This window comes from Pieris napi, chromosome 7, assembly GCF_905475465.1.
Source record: "Pieris napi chromosome 7, ilPieNapi1.2, whole genome shotgun sequence".
NCBI lineage: Eukaryota > Metazoa > Arthropoda > Insecta > Lepidoptera > Pieridae > Pieris > Pieris napi.
The window spans coordinates 1657844-1675100 of NC_062240.1; the positions used below are offsets into that span (position 1 = coordinate 1657844).

A 17257-nucleotide genomic window follows, 5' to 3' on the forward strand; every position below is an offset into this window, starting at 1 on the left:
TATAATAACAGTTGTCATGGTATAGGCTCTGAACTAATATAGCAAGTTATAATTAATATTGCAGGTAAGTTTGAAGTCGAACTTAGCTCAGATATGGTAACTCGTCATGAGAATATACCGGTGACGTGGGCGGAGTATTTGAATTTGTTGGAAGAAGCGAAAAAAGCATTGGAATTGAATAAGGATAAATTTAAGGCTGAACTCTTGGAACAAGCGGAGGTAAGATTGTTTGTGAATAATGATATAACTGAAAATGCACCTGACAGTAAGAGAAATCTGTTGTCCAATGGCACACTTGCTATGCACAGGACAAAAGCAAACGAGTAGGTAGACTTTAAATACAGTGATAACCACCGCCGATAGGTACAAGCAAAGCACACGGTGTGTTGCCAACTTTTCAGGGAATGGTAAGCTCTTGTCTTGAAGGCACTTGATGTCGTTCCACAAAGAGGTGGTGTGCAGCAGAAAGTGCCTTAAAGAGTTAATAAAATTATTAAGTACGGTTTTGTGTTGAAAGCCAATATACAAGTTATTCAGCAATGTGAGTGAAACAATCGATTATGAAGTAAAAATTTAAGTTTCCATTTGTAATAGGTGTTCAAAGAAGCGGCTAAAGAATTTTGCGAAGATTTCTATAATACTGCTCCATGCAGCTCTGAAGTTAGCGGTAAAGATGCGATGGCACAATTGAAAGCTTTTAGGGAACAGCTAAACGCGTTGCGTGCTCAGGAACAGCAAATTAAGGATGGATTGGCTGTTTTTAATTTGACGTAAAGACAATCTTTAGTTTATCGTAGTTATACGATATTTGGTGTAGTTTTTGATCGCTGTATTTATTAGCTGTCATGTGATTAGGGCTCTATCATCATTCTTAGTTTATATTAGGTACATTTGGTTTATAATTTGCATACCTATATATTAGCGTAATGTAAGAATAATCATATCCAAAGTTAATTTATAAATAAGAACGTCTTAGCTATCTAATAATGCTACTTTTTATGTATGGATCAGGACTCCAGTGAATTTGGACCTTCAGAAGATGGAAAAGGAACTGGAGAAATTAGAAGAAGTGTGGGGTCTAGTGTACCAATGGGAGGAGTCTTGGGAGAAATATAAGACTCAAACATTTTGGGAAATGGAGACCGATGAAATGGAAGAAAATGTTATGTATCTTTTTAGGTAATTGCTTTCTTCTTTCTCGTATTTCCGCTTTAAATACTCTTTGGTTGTACCTACGCTGTGGCAAGGAAAAAGTAAATTTATATTTGTCTGTAGATTAATATTTTAATATTTAGAAGTTGAATATTTTTACAGAAATTTCAATCGATTATCTCGTCAGTTAAAAGATAAAGGCTGGGATATAATCGACACAACTCGTGTTAAAGTAGATGCCTTTCGAAGAACGCTACCTTTGATAGGTGATCTGAAGAATCCTTGTATGAGAGAGAGACATTGGGATAGGATCAAAGCGCTTATGGGCGTGTGAGTATAATTATTAGTTATATTAAATGTACCTAATATTAGATTTAAGATAGTACTCGCCTTTAGACGTAAAAGGATAGGCTTACTTGGATATCTAACCTTTAGCAAATATATGTCTATAACAATATATATATAGATATTGTAACTCAAATCCTGAGTTTGAAATCGATCGAATCGTTTTATAATTATTTTTTTGGTTTAATTTTATTTTTATCTCTTCGTGTATGTTATGTTTCCGTATAAATGCTTGTCAAATTTAAATATTGTATTTTATTTTTCTTGTACCAATGTATCAGTGTGCCGCTTGTTGGCTAGCTTTTATAAATAAATAAATAAAAATTGGCAGAAATTGTAGTACGTCGTCCGTCGTCCGATCTCCCGAGAATTAATATATTACCTATATCTATGTTATTACTTAACAGAAAGAGTTCATTTTACCTGGTAGAGAATAGAAACCCATAGATCAGAAACTTTTAAATTTAATATTTAGAATGCACTAAAGCCCACACCTTTCTTAACAGTGAATTTGACCAGAACTCTGAAGATTTTAAACTGGAATTGATAATGCGTCTAAATTTCCAAGCATACGCTGAAGATATTGCCGAAATATCGAATGCGGCCACCATGGAGCTTAACATTGAGAATGGTCTTAAAGCGATTCGCGAAGTTTGGAAGAACACTACATATGAAATGCAACATCACAGAGGCGACATGTATAAAATTAAAAATGTTGAAGATGTTATGCAGGTTTAAATGAAAAACATTTAATTATAATACGGGTTTTAATATTGCCTTCAATTAGTACTATACATATAAACAAAACTTATTTAACAGATATGCACATAACTCAACGTTTTGACATCCAATTGTCACATCAAGTTGACAGATCAGTCAACGTCATTAATTATGTTAAAATGTAATAAATACATATTAATATCTGTTAAAGAATTGTGATTTAAAACAAGGAGTTTCTTTTCATTTTACAGGCGTTTTGTTTACAGATTATATTATAAGGGTCACTTTAGGTAATTTAAGTAGGTATTTGTTTTTGAGGTTTTCTGAAAACAAAATTTTTATTAATGCGAAATCTAACATTCAGGAAAGTCTCAGCAAAAACTATAATAGGTATATAAATATATAATTTTTCTAGTTTTTGGAAGACCATCAAGTGCAATTATCTTCGATGAAGTCCACAAAATATGTTGAACCGTTCATCAAAGAAGTTGATTATTGGGAAAAATCATTGGGCTATGTAGCGGAGTGTATAGAGGTACAGATTTCAGAATTAAGAATGATCATTACGTAGTGCTCAAATATAAAGTTAATGAATAAATAATTTAAAAAGTGCGTGCGTATAAAGTACACATGTCAGAAGTGAAACTTCTTGGGCAAACAAATTTTTAAGTCTTGTCCAAATTTATACAATTAATCTAAAACTTTAGATTTCGGAGACTTAGAGGGAGGGAAAAAGGAAGATATGTTAGGAATTTAATTGTCAATCAAATATTAAGTGTCGAAAATTAATGCAAATTATAAATTTAATTTTTTAAATTTATTTCTTTAATATTTACATAATATAACTAAAAAATAATCTGTAACTACTAAACGAATACATCAACCAATAGCATGCTTCTTCATGCTACGTTCGCGCTTTCTCACTCTCTCTCAATCGGTCTCAATCATGTGCAGCGATTCGTGACGTATCCGTAAAATTTTTACCCTCATAAAGAAGTTTCACTTCAAAAACTATTATAATTATTTATTGTAAAACACGGTGTAAGTCTGTATTTCTCAGGCAGTCGGTTTCATACGTAATAGTAAGATGTTGCTGGAGTAAAGAAAGTTAGTTTAAGTACATGAATCGTTAAATCTAAATATTTTACGACTCCTGCCAATCATTAGCGTGTAATTGAGTGTAGTGTTGTATGATCTGTGTTAATAAAAGAAATATAGTAGTTGTTTGTTGTTCTTAAATTTTTACCTCCTGAAATGTATTTTTCGTCAACATGGTAAAATATCCCTAGTTAGTCATGGTAACATTTGATACAACGTTTAAAGACCTACCTAGGTAAAAGTGGGTTTTGTTATAGATATCGTTACAAGTCCAAAGACGCTATCTTTATCTTGAAAGTATATTTAGTGGAGAAGATATTCGCAAGCAACTACCAAATGAAGTCAAAATATTTGATGCACTATCTGCTGACTGGACAGAGATAACCAGCAAGTTTGTATATTTTCAATAGTTAAAAACCTAGAGAGGTTAAAAATATACCAAAGTACCTACATACTTTTTCATGACTCCCACGTGATATAACGCTACCGTATTCTGCGTGCACTTGCGTAAAAATTGCAGCCAAATTTCAGACAATTCGCAGTTTTTTAAAAGAGTAAGCAATTTCAAGAACGCTGTAACCATGATATCCCGAGGTATGTAATACCTATTTTCTTTGGTAGGACTCATATTTTAATTTACTTTTCGTTTTAGTATGTACGCTGGGACAAATGCAATCGAAGCTTGCTTATACAAACCAGCCCCGTATCTTTTTAATAAGCTTAATACAATGGTTGATAACTTAGATGGGATTTTAAGACAATTAGAAAAGTATTTAGAAACAAAGCGGCAGTTGTTTCCTAGATTTTATTTCATTTCCAATGACGATTTATTAGAAATATTAGGGAATTCAAAGAAACCGCAACTTATTCAAGTCCATCTGAAAAAGTTGTTCGATAACGTCAACAAAATAAGGATCGATAAGGTATATCATTTTAAATATTACCCTAGTACTTATAATAATAACGCAAATTTTTCATTCTTTACACAGTGGCGTAGCTAACTAGGGGCTAGGCGGGGCAGTGCCCCGGGGCCCTCAAGCTCAGGGGGCCCTCAAATCCTTACCAGAAATCTCGATCGAACTGAAATTTTGGAAGTTTCTCCCATTTTCAAAATAAATATGACAGGTTGCTTATCCAGTAGCTTAGCATTTTTAAAGTATTTGTATATTTTTATTTGATAAAACCTAATCAGTTTACACAACAGGGGGCCCCATATTTCAATTTGCCCCAGGGCCCTTGGTTGCCTAGCTACGCCACTGTCTTTACAATACAAAAATGAATTTTCTATCTGTTAGTTAAGTTTTAAGCGATAAAATAATGATACATAAGTAATATACGTGTCGAATATATTTTTGCTTCGGGAAAAAATTGCTAGACGGTCGTAAGTAATATTGTTATACACTTGACAAATGGCAAATTTTTGTTATTATCATTTGAAGTTATTTAATTAAAAAAACAAACCCTTGTTTATATTTATACAGATTTGTATTATGCAATAAATTACCGCCAAAATGTTTTGCTAGTATGTATGGTTGTCAATTGTCAGCCGTCGATGTCAATTCCACGTGAGAAGTGAGAACTGGGACTTAATAGCAAATCTCCAAACAAATAATTTCAAATTTAAACTCAAGTCTCAAGTAATTATATTGTTACTTTAAAATATTGTGTTTTTTGGTTAATGAATTAATTTAAACAGTGTGTGCGCCGTATGCTTAAATGGTAAATGCTCGTAATAAACAGAGTGGTCCATTAATAATATTATCATTCTTTAAAATAAAGCATGGCTTTTCTTTATGAAGAAGATGTCATCAGCGATATTGAAAATGTCGTAAAAGAAAGGCTTGCTGTTTCTTTGCAAAACGACTACGTATCAGATGATAAGACTGATCAGCGCAATGATAGTGTGGATGTAGACGGAGTAAACTTAACAAAGTTAAAAGCTATTGCCGAACCCTTGTATGAGATATCACTCCGGGCAAAGCAAGAAGCTGCAGCTACAGAAGCAGAGGAATCTCATAATCTTAGTACAGAAAAGCTAGGCAATAAAACTAAAGATGATCCTTTACATGAAATATCACTCCAGGCAGAGCAAGAAGCTGCTGAGAACTATAAAAAATTTACATCAGAGGAACTTGATCAAAGTTATTTCATGCCAAAAAAATTAATTGTAAGTGCCTATAAAAATAACACATGTATATGATGTTTACTTAATATAAGTTTTCTATTAAAAGAAAACTAGAATGCATTAAGTACTGGTTAGGTGCAATAACATTTATTATTGTCAATTTCAGAAAAATGCAATGCGCTATGTAAATCAAGTGCAATCTGAGCACTACTCAATCCTTAAAAAATGTAGACAGACTTTATTGGACAAACAATTATCTACAGTCATTATAAGAAGCAGAAAAAGAATAGATACAACACATGGTTGTGTTCATTGGAGAGTAAGATTTTTAAAGGCAATTAACACAGCCATATATTCACATGATTGGAATAAATTATTGTATATTTTAAAAAAATCGCCAATAGATGAACACATTAATAAAAAGACGGAATATCATTATATTAGAGTAAGTAAATTATTAATATTTGTCATGAAATTTTTGATTAAAATAATTTTCTTTATTTTATAATTATTGTATGTGAACAATACAATTTAACAATAATTTAAATTACATTAAAAACATATGATTATGGTTTAATACACTAACTTAACTTACCTCATTGATTCATGCCATATTAATTTTGTTATATTTGTTACAGGCACTAACAATTCTGTTAATGAACCATCCTTATGCAAAATCACAATCTTTATTAAATCATTATTTTCACATGGTCCTGTCCTGTCGCTCTGACCAAGATAAAAAAGCCTTATATAAAGTACTGCTCACAATGCCAGATAAACTAATGGGATTTAACGTCTACAATAGATTGCACAACAAAATGAATGATAATGAAGAATCTATAGGAAATGTATCTAAAAATCAAAATGATTTAACCAAAACTCTGGAATAATACATCTAAATATCAGAAAATGTGAATAACTTCTAGAAAAAATATAAATATAATTGTATTACTATGGAAATAAATATGCTTATGTATTCAGACATGTTCCTGTTTCAATGAAATATTGTATTAATTATTTTATACACACCATATACATGTGTTAAAAATAAATTACTGGTACAGTTTATATTGTGTTTTAATTTACAACCATATAGTAACTTTATTTTTATAGTAAATTTAGAGCAGCGTTGGCCTAGTAGCTTTAGCGTGCGTCTCATCCCTGAGGTGGTAGGTTCGGTCCCACCTAACGCAAGCGCCACTGGTTCTATAGTAAATTTGGATATGTCATAAACTTTTACTTTTAAATTTGTGCTTAAAAGTATCTTATATTCAGAATGCCGTCGGTCTCCCAGTGGCTAAAGCAATGATGTCAGATGATGGTGAATGTATAGAGTGGAAGTATAATTTATTATTGGATGGTCCGGCTGAAATTTGGCTTCTTGGACTTGAACATACTATGAGAGTTGTTTTAAGGGAGGTCAGTTAGTAGTTAGTTTTCTAGCCCTGATAGTAGTAGGCAACTGCTAATAGCAGCGTTTGATAGCTAGAATTGTACAGGGAGTTTTATTTATTTATTTTCTATTTTTACAGTAACTGAATATTAAGTAATACAATAGAAAACTTATTAATAAAAAAATTAAACTAAGAACGTATAATATACACAAAACAAGAAAACATAAAACCTAAACCTTTTTATAAATATTGTGAATTCAGCCAGTGAGCAACTAAATATTATATCAACTATGTCTAGTCTGTGTCTTTTGAAACTAAAAAAGAAACAATAAAAAATTTTACTGGTCTAGAATTTAATGGCAACTCGAGCTGCGTTGAAGAAGTGTCGATACCAAAGGGAGCAATGGATTAACGATTTTCCTGGACAACTAGGAATTACTTGCAGCAAGGTATGTCCTGAACCAAATTATAGTTTGTATATGTGGCGCGTCTTAGTTGTTACTCTAATACCTATATTAGAGTTATACTCGTATTCATAATCGACTTAGAGTGAACTGTGACTTTCGAATATTAAAAACCTATTGGATTTTACTTATGTATGCATTTTATGGGCAGATTCAATGGACGTCAGACTGCACACGTACCCTATGTCGTTGTGAGCTGATGAAAGAGAAAAAGCCGCTGAAGAAATTGCGCAAAAAGCAAAACCTAATTCTCAGTACATTACAAAATATGTCCAGAAAAGAGATTTCAAAGATATTGCGTTGTAAAGTTAACGCTTTGTGTGTCATAGAGATACATTCAAGAGATACTGTTGATAGGATGTATAAACTGGGTTTGTAGTGGTTCCTTTTTTATGCAGTCGCTTTGGGCCTGAAGAGCTCTTATAGTCTCTGTGTTTACCTACCTACCTACCTATCGACACGACAAAACAATAAAATAGGAAACTAGTTTTGCGCACCAAGGCCTAGTCAAAAGTACCTACCCATAACCGGTAAAACAAATTTCGGGAAAAAACGTGTGTAGATAGGTAGGTACCTAATGATGTCAACGCGAGACCAAGATTAGTAGGTTATTCCTGTAGTTTAATAATTTAAAGTACGCCATTTAGTAATTATTTACAATATTAATTCCAGGTTGTATGACAGTATCTGCCTTTGAGTGGTTCTCACAGTTAAAGTTCTACTGGGACCGGGAGCGGGAGGACTGTTTCATCAGACAGACAAACACAAACTCGATATACACTTACGAGTATATAGGAAACTCAGGTCGGCTTGTTATCACACCACTAACTGACAGGTAAGGAAGTATAACGCCAAATTTAGGTTTAGTCAGATAAACAAGAAAACAATTAGGTGGAGTATTGATTGTTAACAATTATAAATATTTACTATATATTTTCTTTTGAGTTAACGAATAAATATAATTTTAATGTTGGCAACACTGGGAAATACCATCTTTGATCTTTCCTTCCGCATCTATGGCGTCGACAAGTATGTACTATTTATTTATACTTCATTACCTTATACAAAAACTTACATATACAAAAATAGTAATAAAAATAGCAGGTTACAAAATTAAAAGAAAACGGGCAGCCTTATCGCTAACAAGCGATTTCTTCCAGGCAACCCTAATGTGGAACAATACAAAAATATATAAGTATACTAGTTTTATTCATTCAAAAAAACTTGGCCTACGCGCAGTGGCGTAGCTAGGCAACCAAGGGCCCTGGGGCAAATTGAAATATGGGGCCCCCTGTTGTGTAAACTGATTAGGTTTTATCAAATAAAAATATACAAATACTTTAAAAATGCTAAGCTACTGGATAAGCAACCTGTCATATTTATTTTGAAAATGGGAGAAACTTCCAAAATTTCAGTTCGATCGAGGTTTCTGGTATGGATTTGAGGGCCCCCTGAGCTTGAGGGCCCCGGGGCACTGCCCCGCCTAGCCCCTAGGTAGCTACGCCACTGCCTACGCGTTTTATTTCAGTCCTAACATTTTCAATAAAAAAAATATTGATTTCTATTTTTTATTTTAACTTATCTGTTAAATAGCTCAACTTAGATGCGCCACCAATTTTGACAGAAACGTCCTGAATATTACCATTTGACTGATCACTAACAAGAACACCCGTTTCACAAGAAACAATCACAATTTTTACACTTTCTAGATGCTACATAACTCTAACAACGGCGTTGCATCTATTCCGCGGGGGAAGTCCCCAGGGCCCAGCGGGGACAGGCAAGACTGAGACTACCAAAGATCTGGGTCGAGCTTTAGCCAGATGGGTCGTTGTCACCAATTGTTCTGATGGATTGGACTATAAATCAATGGCCAAATGTTTTGCGGGTATTTAATAAGTATTATTATTATGTCAGACACAGGAAGCTGATCATCTACTGACATATTAGATTGACATGAGCATAAAACAGATTCCGAAATCTGAGGCCCAGACCTAATAAGCTTGAAACGCCACTGATTTATTTTTATTTATTATTAATTATTCAACCGTCTACCCTATTATTTATATATGCAAAGAAGTTTCTGGAAAGAATGCTAAATATTGATAGGCACTGAAGTTTAAGTGTATTCTTGGTCATAAATATATGTTCTAGAATACGCGACCATTATGAAGTTTTATATGTTTGATAAGGGGGCTATAAGACCAGTTTGTGACCCAAAATACGGAACATAATTGTCTAAATATGTTCAATAGTAGGTATCTATATATACTTTACAGTATGTCATCAATGTTACCATGTTTCAGGGCCTTTTATATTACCTATTTTATATATTGCATTTTTCTTTAATATATTTAATAAAAATCGTGTGGAGTTTTGTAAATTTTAGTAGTGGGCACTTGTGATTCCGGTATTTTATATTTCCGTTTTTGGGGAAATGTCCCACCATGTACACATCTTATTCTCTAACTTTTACTGCGTATTTAAAGTACAAAGTATGCATAAAATACTATATATTTAGGGATATCCCAAAGTGGGTGTTGGGGCTGCTTTGACGAGTTCAACCGCATCAACATCGAAGTACTCTCTGTAGTGGCTCAGCAGATTCTGGCAGTGCTGTTGGCACTGTCTCTCTTCCTCAAAAGGTTCGTCTTTGAAGGATCTGATATCAAGCTGGACGGCAACTGTGGGATATTTATTACAATGAATCCTGGGTAAGTATAGCCAAGAGTTAAAATTATTTAGACGTAGACATTGTTATGTATGAAGGACCAGAAATGTTTCGTTCAAGAGCGTTCCAATTCTTAAAAGCCTAAAAAATGATTTTTCTTATAAACAAAAAATATTTCTACAGTTACGCTGGCCGGACAGAGCTGCCGGATAATTTGAAGTCCATGTTCCGTCCGATCGCTATGTGTGTGCCGGACTCGCTCATTATCGCTGAAAATACGTTATTCTCAGATGGTTTTACGGCTTATAAGATTAATGCTAAAAAGGTATCGCAAAATAGTGAGATTACTTTAAACAATTTTCGTAATATATTGTATAAATTTCTTGATTCAGCCTTTGTGTCTCTTTGTAATTTTAATTTCTTGTGACAACAATGGCTTCTTCTGGAATTTCCTCAGGAGTGGTTGGTTAATATTTTTCACTTTATATCTGTACGGTTACGGGTCATCGGGGTGCTTTAAATAATAGAGTTACGAATGAATGCAATGTAACCGTTGGAGAGAGTGCCTACGTCTGGCTATACTCTCGGGGCGTAACTCCGACGATTTATAAAATCGCCACGCTTATAAAACTAAGAAAGCATGAGTGAGCAAAATGAACAGATTTGGCTCGTACAATATCAATAATTGTTGGTTGCCATTATTTAAAAACGAATCCTCCTAAAAACTAACTGTCCAATTTTAATGTATATTTCTATTCCTTAAATAAAACCGTACCTACTTAAAATACCGTACTTGCACATATATTCACTTCATTTACTTTTGAATAAAGGTATTTCTTCTAGTAACCATAATAAAAAAAGATTCTATTAGGTGTTTACGCTATATGAATTGGCTATGCAGCAGTTGTCAAAGCAGGATCATTATGACTTCGGTCTACGCTCTATGGTCGCGTTACTCCGGTACGCAGGAGTAAAGAGACGAGCTTACCCTAACCTGCCTGAACAAGAGGTACACTAATATATAATAATTTATGTAGACGTCAGAACTTCTTTGGCTTTATTTAATTAATCATCTGTATAAATGTATGTTTTTCCTATATGTCAAACGTCAATACGTTTTTGACATATAGGGTCTTACTTAGCATAAAGGGTAAGATTCAGAAACGAGACGTATCTAAGTCTGACTTACGTAACTCAAAAATGCATTGGATTTTGAGATACGGGGGGTCATCGTTAGTTCAGTTCCCTATTCCCTCACGATTTCCTTTAGGAAATTATATTTTTAATTACATTTGTTTCCTTTTTTAATGTCAGTAAGTTAATTTGGAATTCTATGGCAACACCAGATGGTGATCCTGGCCATGCGTGACATGAATGTGGCTCGATTGACCGCCAAAGATGTGCCATTATTTGATGGCATCATGCAAGATATATTCCCTGATGTGGTTGTACCAACCTTGGACTATGAGATGCTGGAGACCGCGATATCTGCTGAGATGAGGCTGGTGGGCCTACAACCAGTAAAGGCGGCATTGCATAAGGTCATACAGACGTATGAGACCAAGGTAACACACCTTTAATTTCATTTTCATGTTAGATATAGATAATTAGATTTTAAAGTTTATTTTCTTTATTTATTTATAAAAATGCATAAATTATTATAGTACTAAGCCAATACAAAAATATTGTAAAAAATATAATAAAATATATACATAATACATATTACACAATATCTGCGAACATATATAAAGATTTTACATATTTATTAATTAAAAGTTTGCGCACATGGTCAATGTCAACTACAATTTCAACGTCTACAGGTATTTTCATAATAAACCATAGATAACATTATGTTAACTGTCAATTATTGCGTTATGTCATTTAAATAACAAACTAGCTGACTCGGCGAACTTCGTAACTCCTATATGACAATATAATATATTATATGAAAATAATTATATGACAATAACGAAACCCATGGACATTTTGTATAGGACTTCTTCTGCCTTATCAATGTTTTATACTATATATTTATGTTACGAAGAAATTTTTTTTTTTATATATTCCTAAAGGGCCTTCAGGAATTTAATTCAGAAAATGATCAGATACACACCAATTTAAAGTTTATACACTGTATAATGCTTCCTATCTCATTTTCTCCCACGTTAAATCATATGAATTTATGTATCTGTCCTTTTTACTGTAGTTTTTTTAAAGATTGATATTAAACTTAAATATTTATAAAAAAAAATAATTTAAAGAAGTACATGTCGTTTTATGATAGGAAAAGTCTATTAATACATTTAGATAGTGAAAAAAATCTAATTTATATATTATTATTAATTATGAAAACTTTTTTAATCATTGTAGTTTTTATTATTATTGATAATTGATAGTAAAATTACATTTGTCTCATTATCTTGGAACCAACATTTTTGTAGGTTTCACTTCTACCACGTGTGAATTGCACACATGTGTTTTTTTTAATATTTTTAATTGTGACAATAATAAAAACTTCTAGAATTCGCGGCACTCCAGTATTCTCTTAGGCGACACGAACACAGCTAAAACGGTCTCATGGAAGATGTTAGCTTCAACTATTAGTCGTTTGAAACGCGAAAAGGTACCTGGATTCGAGAATGTTCAAGTCCATCCAATGAACCCCAAAGCTCTTACCCTGGGTGAGTTGTATGGAGAGTACAACCTGGCTACGGGGGAATGGAAGGATGGAGTGCTCTCGTCCATCATGAGGACGACTTGTCAAGGTAAGGTTTGCAGCTGAGTACCACTGAGCGTACTAAAGTATTTCCGAACCAATTCCACTAAGGGTCCTTCAAGAAAAAAGTGTACCAATTCTTAAAATGCCGGCAGCGCACTTGCGAGCCTCCTGGCAGTGCGAGTGTCCATGGCATGGATATCACTTGACATCAGGTTGTCCTGCCCGTTTGTCTCCTGTAACATAAAAAAAATTCAAGTGTTTTAAATTACTTTTAGATATAAAACAGTATTATTGGGTTGTATTCTTTTATTCGTTATAGACGAGTCATCTGATCAAAAGTGGATAATATTTGACGGGCCTGTGGACGCGATTTGGATCGAAAATCTGAATTCGGTGATGGACGACAATAAACTACTTACGCTGGTGAACAGTGAGAGGATTTCTATGCCCCCTCAGGTGAATGTTTAAACTAGAACTAAAAACATCTATGTACCTACTGAGTCCCATGCTATGAACTAACGCGGGTGAACAGCATAGCTGGTTAAGGTTGTAGGTTCGTACTCTGGCTGTGAACCAATGGAGTTTTTGAAGTGAAACTTCTTGGCGCATGAGGGTAATTTTTTTATGGATGAAACGTGACGAAGATGTTGCAGCGTTTTTGTCGAAGAAAAGGGAGAGAGCGATTGAGAGAGAGTGAAAAGGGCGAATTACCTTATAAAAATTCTTAAAAAGAATTGATTAAATATTAGTATTTTATATTTTTTGCAAAATAATTTATTGAAATCAAATGAATGAATGAATATTTTATCTAATGACAATTAAATTCATTAAATTCCTAACATATCCATCCATATTCCTTTTTCCCTCCAAGTCTCGGAAATCTTAAGTTTTAGATTTGTACTCATAAATATGAACAAGCCTTAAAAATTAGTTTGCCAAAGAAGTTTCACTTCTGACATGTGTACTTTGTACGCGTGCACTCTTTTTTTCTATGTGCGCATTTAACATTCGCTCGAACGGTGAAGGAAAACATCGTGAGGAAACCGACATGTCTTAGACCCAAAACGTCGACGGCGTGTGTCAGGCACTGGATCACCTACTTTCCTATTAAGAAAACCGGTAGGTACGGTACACATACAAAAATCTCGAGACCAAGGGTTGTAGCGTCAGTAGTTTTTTTTTCAAGTTTAAAATTTTCGTTTTACCGGCTTTGTGGTCTGCCTGGCTGGATTATGTTCTGTTTCCATAACCGTTGAGCATGCATGGTGAATGTCATAAAAGTGGATGAAGCGAGAGAGGATATGTCAGGACTGTGGCAAATGTGCCTGTCTTCGGGACAAAAGCGTCAAGATATAAATATCAATAAAAATTAAACATGGAAATCCTTAGGATATCCATAGAGTATGAATATCAGTATATTAATATAAGATTTTTACTACCGAATTTTATAGATGTGATGTTTCTGACAGGTGTCACTGTTAATAGAGACATTGGACCTTGCTGTGGCATCTCCAGCAACGGTGTCTCGTAATGGAATGGTCTACAATGATTATAAGGACTGGGGATGGTGGCCGTTTGTCAACTCTTGGCTTGAGACTGTTGACGATCTCGAATATAGGGAGATGGTATTAATATGTTGTATATTTGTTATTTCCACTTTTAAAAATGTGCCTGATTCCAAGTCTACATAAAACTTCAGCTAAGACAACACTACAGAATCTGATTCCGTCGTCCCCTTACAAACAACGATTATCTAGGGGCTCGTTGGGTGTTTCGCCCTTTCGTTGTCGACATCCCGACAACCCTGCACGATTTGGTTTATCGTTTCTTATAATAACAGCAAAAGAGTGGAACTCCTTGCTTCCTTCTATCTTCCTTAGACATATTTATACTTATATATATTTTATACTCCGATTTTTAATTCCGTAGAATTCTGACAGCTATCATTTTTTTACATGTCAGAGATGGCAAACCTTTTTGGGCGGGCACATTTTTCAATTTCAATACTAGTCTGAGCATTCGTGGTTATACATACATTTTATTTGTTAGTGAAAATGGATACATTTTAATTATTATTATTATAAGTGCGGTGCTCCGCATTAAAAGTGGTTTAACGGCGAGTGATAACTATAAATATATTAGTCCCTTTTCATCACAAACAGTAAAAAACGCACAAATTAAGATATTATTTTATTTTACTAAAAAGGTTTACTAAACCTGGAATTAGTAGGCAGTGATGCCTGCTAAAGAATAAAATAATGTAATTAAAGTTAATTTGATATATTGTTCGTGATATTGAATTATTTTTCTTTTTGTATTAGGTCACTAATAAAAAAATAAAAAATATATAAAGTAAAGGTACAACATAAATATACGTAGCATTTTATTTTTTATTGCCCTCAAATGGATCAAATTTGTCCCTTTTTCGGCGGAGAACTTTTTTAGTAGCAACCTTTATGAAATGTCCGAATTCTACGGAATGAGAAATCGGAGTAGTGACGACGTTTTTATTGATTTGTATTAAGGTCCATTTTACAACGAACACTTTAGAAGTATTAGATTGTTTTGAGTCCATTACCTTCGTGAACATGACGTGAGCCTTTTTCCATACAATTTCTTTCGAAATTCGTTTAATGTCATTAACGGTCGCTTTCTGTAATGCCAATACAATTTTTACTACTAGAGATTGATATTTCTCATAAAATACTGTTAAACAACCGATCGATGGATCGTTTTTGTAAAATATCTTTGAATTCAACAGATCGAATTTTGACATTTATCAATCTAAATTTGTGAAAATCTAGATCGAGTATAGAAAGCTGCAGTAAGTTATCTTAATCTATAGGTTTAAATAGCTTTCAATCTAATTCTAGATCTTCACAATTTTTATTAATATTATCAAGATTACTGTCGAACTATAAGGGCAAGGCTACACGGGCGGTTCTCCCGCCGCGGGAAACCGCTCGACAAAGCTGCCGCAGACCATCAAACTACACGGGACGCGGTTTATCGCTGCCTTTTGTTCATTTCAACATGGATCCGCCAATAATAACTGCGCTTGCAGCTCTCATATTAATAGAATTATTAAATAAATAAATTAATTATTTAATAATTAATTAAATGGATTGGCGTAATCCTTCGACTGCACATCATACAAAGCAGGTCGATCTTGTATTTCTACAATAAAACGATCCGTATCGAACATTTTGACGCGACACTAGCCACGCAAGCGCACGAACGACGAGCGAGCGCCAAGGTCCCGCGCAGAATGACGGAGGGATAGCGGGAAACCGTCCGTGTAGTTTTAAGCGTCGGTTATCAGCGGCGGTTTGACGCTGCATGCGGCGGTCGTATTTCACCCGCCTGTGAGCCGCGACGGGAAACCGCGCAGTGTAGTATGCAGCATACAACTTCATATTAAATTGTGTCCAGTGCGGTTCAGAAGCGGTTTTCCGCGGCGGGAGAACCGCCCGTGTAGCCTTGGCCTAATGACGTAAGTGTTGTCTATATACCAAAAAGGTAAGTTAGCACTGCTGCGTTTCCCACGACTTTTCTCGTTCCGCAGAGTATAGTACGCTGTGGAATAATGCCGTATTTATCCGCATTATCTCATCCGCGAATTACATCTTTATAAATCCCGTAGCTCCGTCGTCACTTCCTAAACATCTTAACACCTGTGCTGGAGCTAAAGAGGCTGCACCTAGTGGAAGGCCAGAGCGTGAGGGGTCAGGAGCTGACAGGTGTAAGGTCGCTCTGTCGGCTTTTGGGTCTCTTACCAGCCCCAGCACCGCCACAGCCCGATGAGGAGGACAATGAAGGGCTGTCAAAAATGAGATTTCTCTTTGCGTGAGTGTCACAAATGATTATAAATATGGCCATCGGCCCGTCCGATATTGTGGAACATTTTTTTTGTTCTATCATCAATAGTTTTAGCGCATGCGATGAAAGATTTTATATAGGCATTTTTACACTTTGGGAAACATTACATACAACACACTGTAGTTTTAGTAGGATCCTTATTTTTTCTTGCAATTAAAATAGCCTATATTAATCAGTGATAATGTAACATTCAAATGGTAAAAGACTTTAAAATCGGTCCAGTACTTTTTGAGCCAATTCGTTTCAAACATACTTACAAACAAATCTTTCCTTTTTATAATATTAGTATAGGTTATAATAATATGTATATAAATGTTCTAAAGTAGGGTGGTTTTCAGTATTTAGTCTATGATTTTAGAGTATTTATTAATTAATTGTGTTCCCAAACATTATAAAAATATAGAACTTTTAAATCATGAAGTGTTCTATAATAACTTACATTTTCGTTTAGATATAATAAAGTACCATCCACAGTATGATTTGGTCGGTATGTGCGACCCTGGAGGAAGAATCACGTCGTAAGTTGGACAACTGGGTCCGGGAACATGAAGGTGTATTCCCCTTGAAAGACACTGTTTACGATTATTACGTTGATGAGAGGCTGCGAGCCTTCAAACCCTGGGAGGATAAACTGCCTGATAACTGGCGGTTTAATCCTAGGTGAGTCTTTGGTTATGGTATGTATTAAAT

General features: G+C 34.4%; 2 protein-coding genes across 2 annotated transcripts in view; both read left to right on the forward strand.

The window, feature by feature from the left end:
• Positions 1-17257, forward strand: part of LOC125050816 (dynein axonemal heavy chain 2) — a 90482-nt gene that overhangs the window by 14708 nt on the left and 58517 nt on the right. Inside the window, exons 19-40 of the mRNA XM_047650845.1 lie at positions 65-219; positions 595-770; positions 1012-1179; positions 1315-1482; positions 2004-2229; positions 2633-2752; positions 3573-3706; positions 3968-4238; positions 6716-6859; positions 7185-7283; positions 7450-7669; positions 7971-8133; positions 9008-9186; positions 9820-10012; positions 10153-10294; positions 10841-10978; positions 11316-11534; positions 12491-12734; positions 13008-13144; positions 14158-14313; positions 16332-16534; positions 17042-17227. Of these exons, the coding sequence (XP_047506801.1) occupies positions 65-219; positions 595-770; positions 1012-1179; positions 1315-1482; positions 2004-2229; positions 2633-2752; positions 3573-3706; positions 3968-4238; positions 6716-6859; positions 7185-7283; positions 7450-7669; positions 7971-8133; positions 9008-9186; positions 9820-10012; positions 10153-10294; positions 10841-10978; positions 11316-11534; positions 12491-12734; positions 13008-13144; positions 14158-14313; positions 16332-16534; positions 17042-17227 (3841 nt within the window). The remainder of the gene's footprint in view (positions 1-64; positions 220-594; positions 771-1011; positions 1180-1314; positions 1483-2003; positions 2230-2632; positions 2753-3572; positions 3707-3967; positions 4239-6715; positions 6860-7184; positions 7284-7449; positions 7670-7970; positions 8134-9007; positions 9187-9819; positions 10013-10152; positions 10295-10840; positions 10979-11315; positions 11535-12490; positions 12735-13007; positions 13145-14157; positions 14314-16331; positions 16535-17041; positions 17228-17257) is intronic.
• LOC125050813 lies at positions 4902-6508 on the forward strand. The gene is made up of 3 exons (XM_047650841.1): positions 4902-5482; positions 5607-5885; positions 6079-6508. Exons 1-3 carry the CDS (start codon positions 5096-5098, stop codon positions 6328-6330), a joined length of 918 nt encoding a protein of 305 aa, XP_047506797.1. The 5' UTR covers positions 4902-5095; the 3' UTR covers positions 6331-6508.

Excerpts from the sequence above, each read along its gene's own strand:
- LOC125050813 (XM_047650841.1), top strand. The coding sequence starts at position 5,096 with ATGGCTTTTCTTTATGAAGAAGATGTCATCAGCGATATTGAAAATGTC. Across the intron at positions 5,483-5,606 it reads TCATGCCAAAAAAATTAATT|AAAAATGCAATGCGCTATGT; the intron begins GTAAGTGCCTAT and ends TGTCAATTTCAG. Across the intron at positions 5,886-6,078 it reads CGGAATATCATTATATTAGA|GCACTAACAATTCTGTTAAT; the intron begins GTAAGTAAATTA and ends TATTTGTTACAG.